At 34.7% G+C, this 22043-nt stretch overlaps 1 protein-coding gene across 5 annotated transcripts in view; it reads left to right on the top strand.

The window, feature by feature from the left end:
• Rabgap1l (RAB GTPase activating protein 1 like) overlaps positions 1–22043 on the top strand; it is a 628203-nt gene that overhangs the window by 93898 nt on the left and 512262 nt on the right. For all 5 annotated transcript variants that reach the window (XM_077803024.1, XM_077803022.1, XM_077803023.1 and 2 more), the window contains 2 exons: positions 2425–2527; positions 5404–5570. In XM_077803024.1, coding sequence (XP_077659150.1) covers positions 2425–2527; positions 5404–5570 — 270 coding nt within the window. The remainder of the gene's footprint in view (positions 1–2424; positions 2528–5403; positions 5571–22043) is intronic.

The raw sequence follows: 22043 nt of genomic DNA, 5'->3' as shown, positions 1-22043 counted from the left end.
CAGAAAGGGAGGATTTGTGTTTTCATTTACCAACAGTTGTGATTCTTTATTACCTGATGCTATGAGTCTTTGTGATATCTTAATATGTGGTCATTGACCCTTGGCTGGATTACATCTAATAAAAAGGAACTCATTACCTTATATTGAAGCCTCAAGGACAGTTCTGGATTTTACAGAGTTATTTTTTTATAATCAGCTGAAATCATATTCCTTGTACTTTGGCTAATTTGTCTCAGTTTTTTCCCTCTAGAGCAAAATGCAAAAATACTTCTGCTCCTTCTATGACACAACCCAAATGTCGTGTGAAACTGAGAAGAAGTCTTCTACCACTTTATTTATTTGGTCAGACTTTGAAAAAGCATGCAATTACATTTAATTTAACTTAATAACTTGTGAGACTCTCCTATTTGTTTTGAACTGTTCTTAAGCAATACTGACTTTTCCTCTCTGCATATTTTCTAATAAGCAAGGTGAATTGAGAATTTTCTAGTTTAATAAATCTGTAAATGTAGTTTAAGATCTTCATGAAAGAGAAAGTGTTGGTTATAAATGAAGTGAGTGTTTTTGGTCAAATAGCTAGTTACTTTTATATATATATATATATATATATATATATATCACTCATAAATAAAATCAAATATACAAAATTAGTTTGCGTAGGGCAGTACAAGTAACAAAGACTCAATTTTCTTCCAGTAGGGAGGAGAATAATATTTTGGTCAAGGAAGCTATAGTGTAGGAATAAGGAAATAAAAATTTTTGACCCTTAGCTATTAATATCTAGGAAAAGCCTAATAACAAGCTACCAAGAAAAGCAGAAAAGACAGCAGAGCCAGATTTCTTGGAATTGGAACACAATTTAAAAAGTCCTATATGCTTCAGGAATGGATCTTTAAAATTAACCATTTATTGATACAAAACCAGAAGCTGTACCCACAATTAGAAGTACATTCTGACCCAGTATCCTTCTAATGTATGTACAAGAAGCTCAAGTTCCGTGAAGCAGCCCTTAATCCTCACCAGGGTGATGGACACTGCTGCCTTCTCTCCTGCTTGCTCTGTCTCTGGCCCCTTCTGCCCCTTTCTTTTTGACCCCACTCTCTTTGCATCTTCCTCTTCTCATTTTCACCTCTCAGTATCTGCCTTTGTTTTTTATCTCCATGATTTATAATTTTTAAGGATTATGTATATTTTCTTCATTTCTCTTTTTCCACTTAACAGTTTCCTAATTCTTTGCTATACTTACGTATTTTTCCTGCTTCATAATAACTTCAGTATAACTGTTTTATATGTGGTGTTCATAGCCTAACTTCTCACTAAAACCTTTCAGCTTCCATTGCTAACTGTCCACTTTCCTTGGTATTTGCTTATTGAAGGAGAGAGATTTTGATTCGTGGAGCTTGTGTAGCTTATCTTGTTGGAATTAGGCACTGCAAAATTCCGGTCCAGAAATGGATTGGAGTCTTTTGGGTCAGAAACCCATTGCTGCTCTTAATGGGGGCCTATGTGGGGGCATGGACGGGGAGAGGGAGGGAAAGGGAAAGAGAGAGAGAGAGAGAGAGAGAGAATGATAAGGCTATATATAATTTATATATTTATTGATATATTTATATATAGGTTGGACGTGCTGAGTGGGTTTTCAAATGATGAACTTTACTGTACTTTGTGTCTGGAAGGCAAGGTTCTTGCACTCAAGCTATATAATCTAATCAGTGAATTTTTACTAATATATAGAAAAATATACATACTGATTACCAAACAGGTTTTATAGGGATTCTGAGAAGCATCTGTGAGGGAGGTAATAATGCAAAAAGGTTTTTCTCTTTGTTTCCATTAACCCTTTTAGCACTCTATTTACAACAAAAGAAAATACAGAATATTGCAATACTGTAGATACTATTCTTTGCATATGTAATATTGATTTACAATTATTAGAAAGTATATGGATGTCTGGAATGGATAATAGAGGAGAAATAAATTTAGAGGAGCAATAAATTTGAAGGTATTACTTGCTATAAAGAAATATTTTAGGAATATATTAAAATTGGGACTGTAGTTTTAATAGAGACTATGTTTATCCTTATATGGGGAGGTAACTGAGATTTTGACAACCAACATAAGATCAAGTTAAATTTCATAGCAACATTGTGCTTTTGTGATTCAGCATGTTTGGCCATGCCTCCTTTTATCCAAGAAGTGCATGTCTCTACACAGAAACTATGTTCAAATAAAGCTGTAGAAAAATAATATTAAATAACATTTAAGGAAATACTTTTGTAGGGTGATAAAAACTTAACAATGAAAATAAAACATCTGTTCAATTGTAAATTCAAATTTTATTGTGTGAGATAAAGTAAGAAGTAATTTAAAGCAGTGATTTTCTTGATGTGCAAATTATCAGTGAGTACTGTTTGAATTTTACAGGAATCGATGGGAAAGAGCCATGATGGGAGAGCTTATGTTATTACTGGCATGTGGAACCCTAATGCACCAGTGTTTTTGGCACTTAATGAAGAAACCCCAAAAGGTGACTGTTCTTTGTAGATCTCTTATTATTTGTTTTAAACTTCAAAATATGAACAATCTTGTATTGTTTTGTTTTAAGAAAAATTCTGTTGCTTATTTAAAATGCAGATATTCTTATTTAGAATTTCAGGTTTCCTTCATACTTTATACTATTATTGGAAAATACTTATCATTCAACAAATTCCCCCAAATACATGTGAATTAATTTTGTTAGATTATGTGGAAGGCATTTGGGCTTTGTGCTTCATTTATGATTATAGAATTGATAAATGCCAACATTCTGGAATTTTGCATATCTTCGATTACAATTATTATTTTGTACCAGGGATTGAACCTAGGGTTGCTTTACCACTGAGCCATATCCTCAGCCTGTTTTTATTTTTTATTTAGAGACAGGGTCTTGCTGTGTTGGTTAGGGCCTCACTAAGTTGCTGAGGCTGACTTTGAACTCACAATCCTCCTGTTTCACCCGGCTTCAATTCTTATTTAACCTTTTTTATATTACAGATTACTTACTTTTCCCCCCCTCATTTTGTCAATTATGAGTTGTAGTATTTTGATCTTTGGGATCCTAGCAATATGTATATATTAAGGACTTCATTGATAGTAAACATTTTTCTCTGGTTATATGTTGTTTTTTTTTTAAAATTTTATTTAACAGGTCTAGTGTTGGAAAGAAATTTATAAATAATGAATAATCATGTTTCTCATTATTCCCATTTCGTTTTGTATTCCTATTTTGTCCAGCATCTGCTAACTGCCTGTGTTTTTTGCCCCTTCATACCTGTCTGCCTTTAAAGTAAATTTAAATGTTTTACTTGATGTGTTATAGTCTTACCCTAAATACTTTCTTGTCATTCAAGCAAATATTATATTTAGAATACAGTGGATCAATTTGTTTTGTATTGAATTTTATATCATTTAGTTTTTATCCACAGTAGATTTTTGGTTAAAGAGAAGAAGCATTAATGAATATTAATATGGAAATATATTCTAATGAAGAACATTAAAATGATTATTCTCTGTTTTCCTTAAAAAGAGTACTTACCAGTTCTTTTAAATTGCATTTATTTGATAGTATAACAAACTGTCTGAAAGTGAGGGTTAAAAAGAGAAAGCCACTCTGAAAGCTTTTTATATTTTTAGCAATAAATTATTCTTACACTTATAGTTTATTTTTTGAGACAGGCTTGTAAATACCAGTATATAATTTCTTATAGTCATTCAGAAAACACAAAAAATGAGAAAAATAAGTCAGATGGATAATTTTGAAGAATAAAATATAGGAATTTCAAATATTAAGTTATAAAAGTAGCTCCTGCTTGCTTTTAATGTAACACATAGTTCTGTTTCATTTTGTATTTTAATATACATTTCATCCTCAAATAAAAGATAATTCATTTATAATTTATCTGTTCTATTAAAACAACAGTGCTATATCACAGTAATATTCAGATTCAAAATATAATATATTTTAAATTTAAAATTATTTCATATCCTACACAGACATGTTGCCTTGATTTCTAAATGCCTTGATTTCTAAAATGCTTTGATTTCTAAATTTCCATATGGTGTCCTTGAAATTATACATTACTCACAGAATCCATGAGTCATGTAAGGTTTCAGTTTTACAAAAGATTGTTATGCCCTAAGAGATGAAATCTCTTGGATCTTCCACTGTTCTCAATCCAGTTGAGTATTATTCTGTATCCTCTGTTACTCTCTACATTACTCTCTTTAATGCCTTCTAGCTTAGGAAAAATGTCTAGAACATATTAGTTTCTTTTGAATTGGCAAGTATAATACTGTGTTTAGTATAATAAAATGTCCAATTTATGATATCAGTGAAAGTGTAGTTAATGAGTGTAGATTTTATAAAATGTCTTAAAAAAAAGTATTGAAGATTTCTTCTAATGGTGGGCTTGTTTGTTTTCATTTTTCCTTGAGAACTAAAAAACAGTGGATAAAATTAATTAAAAAATTTTAAAGAGGGGCTGGGGTTGTGGCTCAGTGGTAGAGCACTTGCCTTGCACACATGAGGCACTGGGTTCCATCCTCAGCACCACATAAAATAAATAAATTAGTAAAACAAAGGTATTGTGTTCATGTTCAACTAAAAAGAATTAAAAAAAATTTTAAAGAGCATCAAGGAAATTACAAAGTGGAATGGAATGACCAAGCTATAACTAAAAAACTAACAATTTCTCTTATTTTGCTTTTTCAGATGAAATAAGAATATAATGATATAGGAAATCTGATAGTTTTCAAGTAAAGAATATCCTGAAAATTTTATTTATTTAATTTTTATGGTGCTAGTGATTGAATCCATAGCCTTTCCCACACTAGTGCTCTACCATGAAGCCATACCCTTGGCCCAGTTTTTATTTATTTTTACATTAAGGTTGAGATTTGAGGAATGGAAAAAGAGAGCTGTCAGGAACTTCAGACACTTGATTAAGATAGGATCATAAGTTCTGAGAAACAGACCTGAAATACTTAGTTACCTATTTTATCAAAGTGGTAAGAAAAAAAATAAGAAAAATGGTAAGAAAGCATTCAAAAATAAATATATAGAAAGTAATATTATTATAAAGAACCTTAATTTTGTGGCTTGGCTCGTGCCTCAATGGTAGAGCGCTTGTCTAGCATGTATGAGGTACTTTTATTGCTTTTTATTGATTCTCAGCACCACATATAAATAAGTCCATAAATTAAAGGTCTATCAACAACTGAAAATATATTTAAAAAATAAATAAAATAAAGGTAAAAGAATTTAAAATGAAAGAAACCTTAATTTTTTTCATAAGTGAGGGAATTTTGTTGTTTTAATCAAAGAATAATAAAGCCAACATAAACTCCAGAATATTTCTACCACAGATAAGCGTGTGTACATGACGGTGGCAGTGGATATGGTGGTCACAGAGGTGGTGGAGCCTGTCCGTTTCCTCCTGGAGGCAGTGGCACGTGTGTACCCTGCAAATGAGCGTTTTTGGTATTTCAGCAGAAAGACTTTCACGGAGACTTTCTTCATGAGGCTGAAACAGGTGGGACCTTTTTGTTCTCTTCATGTAATAACATTTTTCTTCCTACCTTTTATTTTTAATGCCAAGATTAAATGTCTTAAGTAGCAATAAAAAGTAATACAATTTCTAAAAAAAAAATGAAATGATATTTGAAGTCAGCCAACAGTACTTTTGAAAAATCTACATATAGGCAATATACAAATTTAAAAAACTTGGGTTAGTGTAATCATTATGTACTTTTTTTTTTGTAGCAATCTGAAACATGTAATGTGGTAAAGAATAAACAATAGAAATACTGACTCTCTATATAAAACAGGTTTTCTGTCTTTTAAATAAAATTACTTGAAATAAAGAAAATAGAATTCAGAAATGCTATATGCTTATAAAGTTACAATGAAAAATTTTCCTAGACATACCTAATTGCTATAGTTATTTCTGGTTATAATTTTTAGATAATCTGCATTATATTAATATGTTATTTGGCTTATCAGTAAGATTATAAAGTTATTTTCATATTAAATGTACAAAATTATGGGGCTGGGGATGTGGCTCAAGCGGTAGCGCACTCGCCTGGCATGTGTGCGGCCCGGGTTCAATCCTCAGCACCTCATACCAACAAAGATGTTGTGTCCTCCAAGAACTAAAAAAAAATAAATATTAAAAATTCTCTCTCTCTCTCTCTCTCTCTCCTCTCTCACTCTCTCTTTAAAAAAAAATGTACAAAATTAGGTTTCCTATGACATCCTTAAATTAGTCACTATTACTAGGTAAAACTTTTTTTGTAGTAAATGAAGAAGGTAACAGTAAAAAATAATTTGAATTCTAATAAGATTAGCTTGTAAAATCAGAGTAAAATGTTCTGTTTGAATAATGAAAATCCTTAGTATGGTGTTTTTGTTAGTATGCTCACTTTTCTAGGTTTTAAAATACTTACTGCTTCGTAACTGTAACATGCAAAAATGCAGTGTGGCAAAGAAAGCACCAACACAATGAATAAATATAGAAGCCACTTACCCATTTTCATATTAAAACATAACTTGTCATAGCTCAGTTAGGCTTCATTAAGAACATACTTTGCAGTTATTGTGCTTTTCATCTTTCATACAATTATGATAGCTGTGTTTTGAGTCAGCTTTTATTACTCTGTGGACTGTTTTTGCAGCATATTATAATGAATGTTATGTGAACAATATTCAAAACTTCAGTTGCCTGAGCATCTTTTAGGGTTTTGTCATGAGGTTTCTTTCCTTTTCTCTCTCCCATTCATTCTTGAAATTTTAGTTTTGGAAATCGGGATTGGGTGCTAATTCCCCTGGTGTTGAAGATTAAATGCCCAAGAAATGCAAGGCAAACACAGAGACCAACAGAGATAGGGAAGAAGAGATGATGCCAATGGGGGATGTGTCTTATCTTTTTATAGACCCCCCACCCTCTCTTTTTTATTGTAAAGGTGCCCAAAGGCAGGAAAGAGTAGCCCCAGGAAGGTAATGCCTTGTGTCAGGAAGTGTGATTCTTACCCCTCACTGGAGATGTTAATAGCCAGTTGAGCAGGGAAGTGTTATCCAGAGGTGTTAGTATCCCAATTCTTTTTCTTTGAAAATCAGTCCCTGTTTTTCCTACCTATGCTTTGCCCCTGTTTCACTTTTATCCTATTCATCCTATCCTGCCTTCTTTTTTTTTTTAATTTTTTTTTTTAATATTTATTTTTTTTTAGTTTGCGGCGGACACAACATCTTTGTTGGTATGTGGTGCTGAGGATCGAACCCGGGCCGCACGCATGCCAGGCGAGCGCGCTACCGCTTGAGCCACATCCCCAGCCCCTATCCTGCCTTCTTTTCTTCCTTTCTTCCTACCTTTTTTTTTTTTTGATAGTTTAGCTGTTGTCACTATCAAAGATTTCATCATTTTGGGACTGGGGTTGTCGCTAAGTGGTGGAGTGCTTGCCTAGCATGTGGGTTCAATTCTCAGCACTGCATATAAATAAAATAAGGGTCCATTGACAACACACACACGCACACACACGTGTGTGTGTGTGTATATATACATATACATACATATATATATATATATGATTTCATCCTATATATTATATATATAGATTTTCATCATTTTGAGCCCAAAGGATTATTCAAAATTGTTTAACAGTTATTAAAGGACAGTAGTGACAGTAAATTATGAATTCTACCTCTTGGAGGCATGGGAAGGAGTTAGGTTTTTATTGGCTAACTCATGCTCTACTCTGTGCTCATGTGTGCGCTTTCCTCCCTGACATCGTGCGCGTTTGTGTGTGTGTGTGTGTGTGTGTGTGTGTGTGTATGCATGTATAAAGTGGCTTATTATTAAACATTATTTTTATATTTTTAAAACTGCTAATGTTGAATGACACTGATAAATACTATGAGAGTTTTCTTAATGATAAAACATTAAAAATGCTACATGGGCCAGGCATGATGGTGCACTTAGTAATACCAGCAGCGCTGTAGACTGAGGCAGGAGGATAGTGAATTCAAAGCCAGCCTCAGTATTTTAATGAGGCCCTTAGCAACTTAGTGAGACCCTGTCTCAAAATAAAAAGTAAAGAACAGACTGAGAATGTGAGGATGTGGCTCCCTGGTTAAGTGCCCTTCGGTTCCATTCCATCCCGGTACCAAAAAAAAAAAAAAAAAAAAGAATGAGATTCATTTATAACACAGTTGTTCTAAATATGAAACTGACTTGAAATGCATCTTGAATATGAGGAATATGGTTTGTAACTTTAGTATCATATTTTATGTTGAAGAAAAAGTATGAAAATTATGGAAAATACATTATCGATTGGTTCATACACGAAGGCATACCTGCCTTAAGCAGAAATAATATAAATGAAAAAATTGAAATCAAGAGAAGCTAAATGAATTGTTAAAATTTATATTGTTAGTTATAATAAGAGCTGAGACTATAGTTTCTTATCTTAAGCCAGTGTATGCTCTTACCTTCTTTCCATAACTCCAGAAACTGGAGCTTATAGCTGTTGATGGTAATGTGGAGCTGTTGGTCTTTATTGAGACAACATTAGTAGGAAGAAGAAATTAGGTGAGCTTCCGATACAATTAATAGATTACGTTATAGTATATATGTCCAGACCATTTTAAATGATTCAAGAGAGAATGGGTTAGTTTTAGATACCTAGAACTATTTCATTCGTTCTGAGAGTTTTGGACTTGTTGGATAATTTCAGAAGTAGTTCTGTGCCTAAACAGGATTAAATCAGATTCTTGGGGACCCCAAACAAGATGAGATGTCCTGTACACAAATTATTTTTCCTTGAGAGCTTTCCTACTCTCAAATGTAGTGAAATGTATGAACATGTAACTTGTTCTGATTTGTCCAAATGACTCAAGTTTCCTAAGGTCAGTCATGACCTTCCTTTCTCCCTCCCTACCTCCTTGTCTCCTGGACTCCCTTACCAGGAATTCAGCCCAGTGATGCTTTACAGCTGAATGGTATCCCCAGGCCTTTTTAAAAAATTTTGCTAAATTGCTTAGGCTGACCTCAAATTTGTAAACCTCTTGCCTCAGCCTCCTGAGTAGTTGGGATTACAGGCATTGCCACTGTACAATATCCTGTTTTAAGTTGGTAATAACTGTGATTGCATACAAAAACTGTATACTTTTACTCTCCCCTCATCTTAAGTCATTGATATTAAAATTTCATATCTTGCTAAGTGAAATAAACCAAACCTAGAAATCCAAAAGCTGAATGTTTTCCTCTGATAAATGGATGCTGAACCATAATGGGGATGGGGGTAGGGAAGAATGAAGGAATTTTGGATTGTGCAGAGAGGAGTGAAAGGAGGGGAGGGGTGTGGGGATGGGAAAAAAAGTGGAATGAGACGGACATTATTACCCTATATACATGTATGATTACACTACCAGTGTGACTCTGCAATGTGTACAGCCAGAGGAAGCAGAAGTTGTGCTCCATTTGTGCACAGTGCATCAAAATGCATTCTACTCTCATGTATAACTAATTAGAACAAATTTAAAAATAAAAAATTTCCATTTTCATCTTTTTTTTTTTTTTTTAACTGGGAATAGAACCCAGGGCCTCTTTACACTGAGCAATACCCCCAGCAACCCTCCCACTGTCCCTCCACTTTGCCTTTTTTTTTTTTTTTTTACTGAATTAAGGTAGGGCCTTGCTAAGTTGCTCAGAGTGGCCTCAAATTTAGATTCTTCTACCTCAGCCTCCCAAGTAACTGGGATTACAGTTGTGTGCCACTATGCCCTGCTTACATCATTTAAAAAATATTGTGTATCTCTTAACAAATTATTATAGTTAGTTATAGTATATATATGTACTATTAGCACAAAAAGACCAAGCTGAATATGATCTTCACAGATCCTCACAGCCTTTTATTCAGAAACAGGATTACACCCACAGGAATGGACTCACTTTCTTGGTGGAAAATGAGCCCCTGGACAAAGGAGGGGACTGGGTTTATATAGGTTATACTGAGAAGTGACTTAATTAATGAGCTTGTCAGTTTTGGGCACTCAGGAAATAGGTTTGTGAGAATTTGAAAATTTGTTTTTACTGGGCAGTATTTTTCTTTGGAGAACAGAGGATCTGGGGGTCAGTGTTCAGTACTTATCTTTTTCCCTTCAGAGTCCCAGTGTACTGCCATTGGGAAAGTATTTATTTGGGGAAGGATCAGTGCTTTGGTTCTTTCTAGGGATTGTTCTGTCACTGAGAAAGAATCAATGCCATTAATGTGGTGCTTTTCTCTGCATTCCCTCTTACAAGGCTTCATTATTTTGAGGTTTGTCATTTTCCATATCTAATATGTTCTCTATATATTACATATATGTATTATGTATATTTATATGTGCTATAAATATATGTAAATATAGTTTCAATAAATATATGTACTATAAATATATGTACTATAAATATATAATATTTAATATGTATTTATATAGATAATATATTTAATATTACTTATATGTATAAAATATATATCTTTTAACTTTTATTCTGAGTTGATTTATGCATCGCCATAACAAAATTAGAGAACTCTGATTTTGAATTTTCCATTGAGTTGTATGCATTTACCATTGAGTTGTGTACATTCATATGTTTTTACATTGTTAATTATTATCCTTTCATTTATCTTTTAAGAAAGAACTCCCTTTAGCATTTCTTATAAGGCAAGTCTAGCATTGGTGAATTCCCTTTTGTTTGTTTGCAAAAATCTTAGAATGGGGGCTGGGGCTGTGGCTCAGCGGTAGAGCACTGGCTTAGAATGTGTGAGGAGCTGGGTTTGATCCTTAGCACCACATAAAATAAATAAATAAATAAAATAAAGGTAGTGTGTCCACCTACAACTAAAAAAATATTAAAAAAAATCTTAGAACGACTTTGTTAGGTATAGTATTCTTAGTAGGACGGTTATTTTCCCTCAATTTTGTGAATCTCAACCTCTTCTGGCCTGCAAGGTTTGTGCTGAAAAAATCCAATTTTAGTCTTATGTAGGCTTCTTTATGTGACAAGCTACTTTTTTCTTATCGATTTTATAATTGTCTTTGATATTTGACAATTACAGTATGTAATATGTGTCAGTGTGGAATTTTGGGGTTTCAGTTTATTTGAGCTCTTTGGGTCTCATGAATCTGGATATCCATTTTTCTCCCCAGATTTGACATGTTTGCAGTCATTTTTTTTTTTTTATTGGTCGTTCATAACATTACATAGTTCTTAATACATCATATTACACGGTTTGATTCAAGTGGATTATGAACTCCCGCTTTTACCCCGTATACAGATTGCTGTATCACATCAGTTCGTTATTTTTAAAATAGAGCTTCTCTTTGTTTTTTTTCTCCTTCTGAGACTCCTTTAATATGTATGTAGTTTCACTTGATGGTATCCTATGATTCCCAGAGATCTTCTTTGCTTTTTTTGATTTTGGCTTCTCTGAGTGGTTGGTTTTAAATGTCTTTGAGTTCACTGATTCTTCTGCTTGATTGAATCTGTTGAGGTTTTCTTTTAATTTTTTCAATTCAGCTATTGCATTTTTCAGTACTATGATTTAAAAAATTATTTCTATTGCTTTCCTGAACTTATTTTGTTGATATGTCTTTTTCCTGATGAATTTACTTGTGTTTTCTTATGGTTTGCTAATCCTGAAGGGGATTATTGTCAGTCCTTGGTCATTTAGTTAATGGTTCTCCATTTTGATTGATTGATTGATGGATGATGCTGGGGATTGACTCAGGGTCTTGTGTATGAGAAACAAGTACTCTCCCACTATATCCCTAGCCCTCCATTTTTAAGTGGTTAGTTATTGCAGCTTTATTAATTTCCTTTGGTGGTATCATGTTTCCCTGATTTTTGGTGATCCTTGTGTCCTTGTAGTTGAAGAAGTGATCACTTTTTTTCAACCTTTACACATTTACTTGGGCAGGAGAAGACCTTCAACTGTTTACTTATCCTAGGATTCTAGATGGGCTGTCGGGTAGCATCCATGGGTGGGGGAAGTTGCTGGGGTCTTTGATTTGATGTTCCCACTGCCCCTTCCTGGGAATCACCCCATAATTCTGGGAAAGTTGCACCTATACCCTGTATTCTCCCCCCCCCCCCCACTGGCAAAACTATAGGCCCAGGGGATCCCTCTCCATGAAATGATGTGCTGGCCTGGGGGTGTGACAACATGATCAAAGTGAAGCTATTTTCCTCATTCTTCTAATGCAATTTTTCACAGGTTTGTGCTTCAAGGGGGATGCTTCAGCCTGACTCTCAGGTTCTGAGATCTTTGAAAAGGCATTCTTGTCTATGTATAGTTGCTAATTAGTATTTCTGAGAGGGAGGCAAGAGCTGGGGACTTTGTATGTATGCCCACTTTGCTACCAGAACCTGCATACTTTTGATATTGTTATATTTTGAAAATTTCAGTTTTGATTGTTCATTATTAGAATATAAAAAGAAAGTTAATTTTTTATGTTAATCATATTACCTTCAAAACTTAATGAACTTATGAATTATTTTCATAGCTTTTCTAGATCCCTTAAAGCTTTATTTATGAGACAATATTATTTACAAATAAAGTTTTATAACCTTGTTTTCAAACTGAATGCTTGTAATTTATTTTTTTGTCTTTATAAATTTTTAATTTTTTTTCTAAGAACAGTGTTATATTTTTACCAAATATTATCTCTGTATTTACAAGGCTTTTCCTTTTTCTCCTGTTGATATGATGGAATTGCATTGAGTATTTTTTTTTTAAGTGTTAAGCTAACTTGAATTCTTTAGGATAAATTTCTCTTGGTCACGGTAGTATTGTTTTAATATATCTGTCACGATAGCATTCTTTTAATATGTAGCTCTGTTAGATGAAGTACTGTCAATTAATAATTTGTGTATCTCCTCTATGAGAGATACTGATCTTTAGTTTTCTTGTGTTGTATTTTTGGGGCTTTAATATTAATATAATGTTGTTTTCAAAAATATGTGGACAGGGGCTGGGGTTGTGGCTCAGTGGTAGAGTGCTTGCCTAGCATGTGTGAGGCCCTGGGTTCCATTTTCAGCACCACATAAAAATAAATAAAATAAAGGTATTGTGTCCAGCTACAACTAAAAAAAAAAATAAATGTTAAAAAAAATGAATGGACACTTTTGTTGGAAAAGCTTATATTAGATTTGTATTATTTCTTAAGTCAAACTCAAAGTCTAGGGCTGAATTTTTTTTGAGTTTATTAAAAAATGTTCTTAATAAGGTAACAACTTTTGACTTGTTATTGAAAAAAGTCATGTTTCTTCATGTTGTATAATAAAGGTAACATAAGAGAATATAGTTTTAGGCTTCTTTTTGCTGAAATTCTCTGATACAGTGTAGTCATTTATGCAATGCTAGAATAAATTTTTAAAAAGTCTCTTCTTTGCTTCTCTTCAAAAAGTGATGAATAATAACAGGAGATGGCCTAAAAAAGTCAATTTCTTTTCAGGTATTTATGTTTTAATTTTTTAAATTAATTCTAATTTGTTATGACAGCTGAATGTATTACAATTCGTACACATACAGAGCATAATTTTTCATATCTCTGGTTGTACACAGAGTAGAGTCATATCATTTGTGTCTTTCATACATGTACTTAGGGTAATGATGTCTGTTTCATTCCACTGTCTTTCGTATATACCCCCAAGCTCTCTTCTTCTCCTTCCTTCCCTTTACTCTATCTAGAGTTCCTTTAATCTTCCCTTGGGTCCCTCCAACTCTGTTATGAATCAGCATCCTTAAATCAGAGAAAACATTTGGCTTTTGGTTTTTTGGGATTGGCTAACTTGACTTAGCATGATATTCTCCAACTCCATCCATTTACCTGCAAATGCCATGATTTTATTCTCTTTTATTGTTGAATAATATTCCATTGTGTATATATACACCACATTTTCTTTATCCATTCACCTACTGAAGGGCATCTAGGTTGGTTCCACAGTTTAGCTATTGTGAACTGTGCTGCTATAAACTTTGATGTGGCTGTGTCCCTCTAGTATGCTGTTTTTTTAAAAAAAATCAATCAATTAATATTTCATACATGTCAATAGTGGAATGAATTACATTCATGATTATCCATTCACAGCACAATTTTTCATAACTCTGTATATTAAAGTATGTTCCCTGCAAATTATGCCATTATACATGAGCTCTATTATTGATTTTTTTTTTGCATTACAATTCTTTATACACCTTTACACCACAATTTATCATATCTCTGTTTGTATGTAAGGTATGTTGACACCAAATTCACATCTTCATACATATATTTTGTACAATGATGACAATCTCCTTCCACTATCCTTGCTATTCCCCTTCTCCCTCCCTTTCCCTCCCACCCCTATTTTCTATCTAGAGGTAATCTTCCTCCCCTGCTCTCCTTCCCTACCCATCTTTGAGTCACTCCCCTTGTGTCAGAGACAACACTTGGCATTTGTATTTTTGGGATTGGCTAACTTCACTTAGCCTAATCTTTTCTAATGCCATCAATTTCCCTGCAAATGCCATGATCTTATTCTTTTTTTTGCCAAGTAATATTCCATTGTGTATAAATACCACATTTTTTTATCCATTCATCTAATGAAGGACATCTAGGTTGGCTGCACAGTTTAGCTATTGTGAATTGTGCTGCTATAAACATTGATGTGGCTGTGTCCCTGTAGTATGCTGTTTTTAGGTCCTTTGGGTATAGTCCGAGAAGAGGAATAGCTGGCTCAAATGGTGGTTCCATTCCCAGCTTTCCATGACATCTCCATACTGCTTTCCAAATTGACTGCACTAGTTTGTAGTCCCACCAGCAACGTATGAGTGTACCTTTTTCCCCGCATCCTCGCCAGCACTTGTTGTTGTTTGTCTTCCTAATATCTGCCATTCTTACTGGAGTAAGATGGTATCTTAGAGTAGTTTTGATTGGCATTTCTCTGATTGCTAGAGATGGTGAGCATTTTTTCGTATATTTGTTGATTTATTGTATATCCTCTTCTGAGAATTGTCTGTCCAGGTCATTGGCCCATTTATTGATTGGATTATTATTATTATTATTTTTTTGGTGCTTATCTTGTTGAGCTCTTTATATATCCTAGAGATTAGAGCTCTATCTGTGTGTGGGGTAAAAATTTGTTCCCAGGATGTAGGGTCCCTGTTCACCTCACAGATTATTTCTTTTGCTGAGAAAAAACTTTTTAGTTTGAATCCATCCCATTTGTTGATTCTTTGTTTCAATTCTTGTGCTATAGGCTCTTATTAAGGAAGTTGGAGCCTAGCCCCACATGATGACGATTAGGGCCTGCTTTTTCTTCTATTAGATGCAGAGTCTCTGGTTTAGTCCCTAGATCCTTGATCCATTTTGAGTTAACTTTTGTGCATGGTGAGAGATAGAAATTCATTTTCATTTTGTTGCATATGGATTTCCAGTTTCCCCAGCACCATTTGTTGAAGATGCTATCCTTTCTCCAGTGCATGTTTTTGGCACCTTTGTCTAATATGAGATAGTTGTTATTTTGTGGGTTAGTCTCTGTGTCCTCTATTCTGTACCAATGGTCTACCAGTCTGTTTTGGTGCTAGTACCGTGCTGTTTTTGTTATTATTGCTCTATAGTATAGTTTAAGATCTGGCATAACGATACCACTTGTTTCACTCTTCCTGCTTAGAATTGCTTTAGCTATTCTGAGTCTCTTATTTTTCCAGATGAATTTCATGATTGCTTTTTCTATTTATATGAGGAATGCCATTGGGATTTTGATAGGAATTGCATTGAACCTGTGTAGTGCTTTTGGTAGTATGGTCATTTTAATAATGTTAATTTTGCCTATCCATGAACAAGGTATATCTTTCCATCTTCTAAGGTCTACTTCTATTTCTCTCTTTAGGGTTCTGTAATTTTCTTTTTTTTTTTTTTTTTGCATTCCCTGGGATGAATCCCACTTGATCTTGTTGCATGATCTTTTTGATATGTTTTTGCATTCGATTTGCCAGAATTTCATTGAGGATTTTTGCATCTATATTCATTAGAGATATTGGTCTGAAGTTTTCTTTCTTTGAGGTGTCTTTGTCTGGTTTTGGAATCAGGGTGATATTGGCCTTGTAGAATGAATTTGGAAGTACTCTCTCTTTTTCTATTTCCTGAAATAGATTGTAGAGTATTGGTATTAGTTCTTCCTTAAAGGTCTTGTAAAACCATTAAAACTTGGTTGGTAATCTTTTGATGGGTTCTTCTATTTCCTCACTTGATATTGGTCTGTTTAAGTTGTGTATATTTTCCTGACTCAATCTGGGCAGGTCATATGACTCTAGGAATTTATCGATGCCTTCACTATCTTCTGATTTATTGGAGTATAAGGTTTCAAAGTAATTTCTAGTTATCTTCTGTATTTTTTTAGTGTCTGTTGTGATATTGCCTTTTTCATTCCGTATGTTAGTAATTTGGGTTCTGTCTCTTCTATTCTTCATTAGCATGGGTAAGGATCTGTCAATCTTATTTATTTTTTCAAAGAACCAACTTTTAATTTTGTCAATTTTTTTCAATTGTTTCTTTTGTTTCGATTTCATTGATTTTAGTTCTGATTTTAATTATGTCTTGCCTTCTACTGCTTTTGCTGCTGGTTTGTTCTTCTTCTTCTAGGGCTTTGAGATGTAGTGTGAGGTCATTTATTTGTTGGCTTTTCTTTCTTTTAAGAAATGAACTCCATGCAATGAATTTTCCTCTCATTACTGCTTTCATAGTTCCCAGAGATTTTGATATGTTGTGTCTGTGTTCTCATTTACCTCTAAGCATTTTTTAATTTCCTCCTTGATGTATTCTGTTACCATTGTTCATTCAGTAGCGTACTGTAGGAATTTTTCTTCTTTATTTTATCATTGATATTCGATTTCATTCTATTATGATCGGGTAAAATGCATGGTAGTTTCTCTACTCCTTTGTGTTTGCTAAGACTTGCCCTGTGGTATAATATATGGTCTATTTTTGAGAAGGATCCATGTGCTGCTGAGAAGAAAGTGTATCTGCTTGATATTGGTTGATATATTCTACATATGTCAATTAAGTCTAAGTTATTAATTGTGTTACTGAGTTCTAGAGTTTCTTTATTCAACTTTTGTTTGGAAGATCTGTCCAGTGGTGAGAGAGGTATATTAAAATCACCCATGATTATTGTTTTGTGGTCTATTTGACTCTTGAACTTGAGAAGAGTTTGGTTGATGAACATAGCTGCACCATTGTTTGGGGCATATATATTAATAATTGTTATGTCTTGTTAGTGTATGGTTCCCTTGAGCAGTATGTAGTGTCCTTCTTTATCAATTTTGATTAACTTTAGTTTGAAGTCTACTTTATTTGATATGAGTATGGATACCTCTGCTTACTTCCGAGGTCCATGTAAGTAGTATGATTTTTCCCAACCTTTCACCTTCAATCTGTGCATGTCTTTTCCTATCAAATGAGTCTCCTGTAGGCAGCATATTGTTGGATCCTTTTTTTTTTAATCCAGTCTACTAGTCTATGTCTTTTGATTGGTGAGTTTAAGCCATTAACATTTAGGGTTACTATTGAGATATGGTTTGTATTTCCAGTCATATTTGTTTATTTTTGTTATTTAACTTGACTTGATTTTCCTCTTTGATTAGTTTTTCCTTTAGTGTACTCCCTCCCACTGTTGGTTTTCATTGTTATTTTTCATATCCTCTTCATGAAATGTTTTGCCAAGGATGTTTTGAAGCGCCGGTTTTCTAGCTGCAAATTCTATTAACTTTTGTTTATCATGGAAGGTTTTTATTTCATCTTCAAACCTGAAGCTTAATGTTGCTGGATACAAGATTCTTGGTTGGAACCCAGTATCTTTCAGTGTTTGAAATACGTTGTTCCTGGATCTTCTAGCTTTCAGAGTCTGTTGAAAGATCAGCCGTTAACCTAATTGGTTTACCCCTAAATGTAATCTTCTTCCTTTCTCTTGTAAAATTCTCTCCTTGTTCTGTGTGTTGGGCATTTTTATTATAATGTGTTTTGATGTGTATCTGTTGAGATTTTGCACATTCAGTGTCCTGTAGGCTTCTAGGATATGGATTTCCATTTCATTCTTCATATCTGGAAAGTTTTCTAATATTATCTCATTGAATAGATTGCTCATTCCTTTGGTTGCACCTCTATACCTTCCTCTATCCCAATAATTCTTAAATTTGGTCTCTTTATGGTATCCCATATTTCTTGGATGTTCTGTCATGGTTTCTTATTAGCCTCTCTGTGCTGTCTACATTCTTTTCAGTATGCTTTGTCTTTGTTGTCTGATGTTCTATCTTCTAAATGGTCTACTCTGCTGTTGATACTCTCATTTGAGTTTTTAATTTGGTTCATTGTTTTTTAAAATTTCTAGGATTTCTGTTTGCTTTTTTTGCATAACCTCTATCCCTGTAGAGTTGATCTTTTGCTTCTTGGATTTGTTTATGTAATTCATTGTCAAAGTGATCTTTCATTGTCTGCATTTGTTGTCTAATGTCTTCCATGAGACCCCAGAACATCTAAACCATGTATATCCTGATATCTTTATCTGACATTTTTTTCTGCTGTAGATGTTACCTCTTCTAATGTTGTATTGTCTTGCATTGTTTGTGGTCCTTTTTTTCCTTGTCTTTTCATGTTGCTCACATTTCTTTCCAGTTCGGTGTGATTGTTGTGCTATTGTTTTTCCTCTATATATTCGTATTGCTCTTGTATATTTCCGAGATCTCTCCTTTGTGTGGAAAGACAATGTTAACAGTTCCCAGTATCAATATTACATCATCTATGAGCAAGTTTTTGTTATTAATATATTTATAGTTAGTCTCTATGTCTAGAGTGTTGGATTCAATTATTATTTAAAATATATTCATTAGCTTCTTAAAAGGCGTACAGTTTCCAGTGGCGTATAGAGAACTGAGGGTTGAGCGTAGGACGTTATGTTAAGGGGGAAAGATGTGAGGGTATGGGGTTAATATATCTTAGCAACTTTGGAATAGAACTCTAATGAAGGGAGTTATTAGCAGGAGAATAGACAGATGGTATTTTAGGGTACACAGGTACATGGGAGGACAATAAGAAGCATAGAAACAAACACCTATTTGCATTTAGTAAATTATACATAGTAAAAATAATAACACTGGGAGTTTGAGAGAGGAAGAGAAGGAGGAAGACAAATAACAAGAAAAGAAGAAGAAAAGGGGGAAAAGAGATAGAAAGTAATGAAAAGAAAAAGAAAAAAAGATAAAGATAAAAAGAAAAAAAGAAAGGAAAGAAAAAGGAGAAAAAAACAACACTCTTAGAATTCTGTTTTCTTCTCTTCCAGTAGGTGGTGTTGTGCATTCCAGGTTGGGTCTCTGCCCTCAGGGTGGTGGAAGCAACCCGTGTGAGGAGGCTCTCCCTCACCTGCCCGGTGCTTCTCCGATTTAGGTCTCTTTGGGTTGCTCCCAGTCTCTATCCCTCTCCCCCTCCTGCCCACCAGGTCCCAATTGCGAGATCACTTGTTCACCCTGGGTGGGCGGCGCCCTGGCTGCCACATGCTCCTGATCAACTGAGTGCTATCTCTGTGCTGGTAGTCACCACATTATCATAGCTGGGGAGAGGGGGAGTTGGAAACCTGTTCTGTTAAATTCCCTCTGATAGTCATGCCCACCGAGAGCTGGCGAGAAAGGTTTTGAGTTATCACAGCAGGGAGAGGAGGAGTTGGAGATCATGGACCTTCTCAGTTGCACTCTGCTCTGATAGCCCTGCTCACCAAAAGCTGGGGAGAACTGTTCTGAGTTATCAGAGCTGGGGGGGGGCGGGCTGGGAACCACACACCTGTTCAGATGCCCATTGCGATGTCAGCCACACCTGCCAGAAGTTGACAGTATAGATTTTCCAAGATGGCAACCGCCTGTTTCCCGTGCCGGGGTGTCCATTGAGGTAGAGGGAGCTGGGCTGTTCCTTTGCTACGCCCAGAACTCCATCCTTGGTCCGGTGTCCTGCACTGATGCGGGTTGCAGTCTGGCGCCTTCAGCCCTGAAGGGGCAAAACCCCCTGCACCTCCACTGCCAGAAAGCCACTCAAACTTCACTCAAACTCCGCTTGTCTGTGGCGGGTTCCAGCACTGCGCTGCTGGCTGCTTCCATGGCAAAGAGGGACTACGCTCCCCCCCTCCCCCACACCGCGTGCTGTTCTTGAAATAATCCTCTGTTCAGGATCCTGTCACGTGCTCCAAGAAGTTTAAATTCGTCAATGGGAGTCCCTGTTGGGGAACAGGTCCACCCACTCCTGAGAGTCATACACAGAGCCGCCAGTAACGGGTTCTCCTCTACTCCGCCATCTTGGAATCTAGTATGCTATTTTTAAGTCCTTTGAGTATAGTCCAAGGAGTGGTACAGCTGGGTCAAATGGTGGTTCTATTTCCAGTTTTCTGAGGATTCTCCATACTGCTTTCAATATGGCTGCACCAATTTGCAATCTCACCAGCAGTGTAAGACTGTGCCTTTTTCCCCACATCCTTGGTAACCTTTTTGTTGTTTATATCCTTAATAGCTGCCATTCTGATTGGAGTGAGATGAAATCTTAGAGTAGTTTTTTTTTAAGTAACTTTATTTATTTATTTACATGTGGTGCTGAGGATCGAACCCAGTGCCTCTCACATGCTAGGCAAGTGCTCTACTGCATAGCTACAACCCCAGCCCCAAATCTTAGAATAGTTTTGAGTTGATTTTTCTAATTGCTAGAGATGTTGAACATTTTTTCATATATTTGTTGATTGATTGTATATCATCTTCTGAGAAATGTCTGTTCATTTCCTTGGCCTACTTATTGATTGGGTTGTTTATTTGCTGTTAAGATTTTTGAGTTTTTTAATATATCCCCGAGATTAGTACTCTATCTGATGTGCATGTGGTAAAAATTTGCTCCCAAAATGTGGGCTCTCTATTCACTTCACTGATTATTTCTTTTGCTGAGAAGAAGCTTTTTAGTTTGAATTGGTGAAAGACCTCTACAACGAAAACTACAGAACGTAAAACAAAGAATCAAAGAAAATCTTAGTAGATGGAAAGATCTACCTTGCTCTTGGGTAGGCAGAATTAAAATTGTCAAAATGACCATATTGCCAAAAGCACTATACAGATTTAATGCAATTCCAATAAAAATCCCAATGGCATTCCTCATAGAAATAAAAAAAAAATAGAAAAAAAGCAGTCATGAAATTCATCTGGAAAATTAAGAGACCCAGAATAGCTAAAGCTATCCTCAGCAAGAATAGTGCAGCAGGTGGCATAACTATATACCAGACCTGAAACTATACTACAGAGCAGTAGTAACAAAAACAGCATGGTATTGGCACCAAAATAGATTGGTAGACCAATGGTACAGAATAGAGGAGGATTTTATATATATAATATATATTGCCTCTATATAATTACATATTATATATATATAAAATATGTAATTATATAGAGGCAAGCCTGTATAATTACAGTTATGTGCATATATGTGTATATATGAAGAAGACACAATGAATTTCACTATTAAGTGTATTATAATGTACTAGTGAAATAATAATAATGGAGAAAAAAAGGTTTGTATTATTTCTTCCTTAAATGTATAATTCACCAGTGAAACCTTCTGGCTCTGTAGGTTAATTTGTGAGAAGTATTTTACTTTGAATTGAGTTTTTTAGTAGATATGAAGTTATTCTATATTTTAGTATTTTTATTCACTTAAAGTATTATATAATTAAGGACTGGACTATGTTTTTATACTTAGGTTTGATGAAGAGTGGACAGGTTGGAAAAGCATGATGGGTGTACAAAAGTGGCTGTTATCTAATGTTGATAAATTGGGGGGAACTCAGCAATGTCTGTCCAGATTCTTCTTGGTTTCCCTATGGAATATGGAGTCAAGTGAGTTCTTTGACTCAGGAATTCAAGGGATGAGATTCATGGACAGGAGAAGGTGAAAAGAAAGTATAAGAATT

The sequence above is a fragment of the Urocitellus parryii genome, chromosome 9, assembly GCF_045843805.1.
Source record: "Urocitellus parryii isolate mUroPar1 chromosome 9, mUroPar1.hap1, whole genome shotgun sequence".
NCBI classification, from domain to species: domain Eukaryota; kingdom Metazoa; phylum Chordata; class Mammalia; order Rodentia; family Sciuridae; genus Urocitellus; species Urocitellus parryii.
Note: the sequence above shows the minus strand (reverse complement) of the source record. Positions and strands in the feature narration are given on the sequence as shown.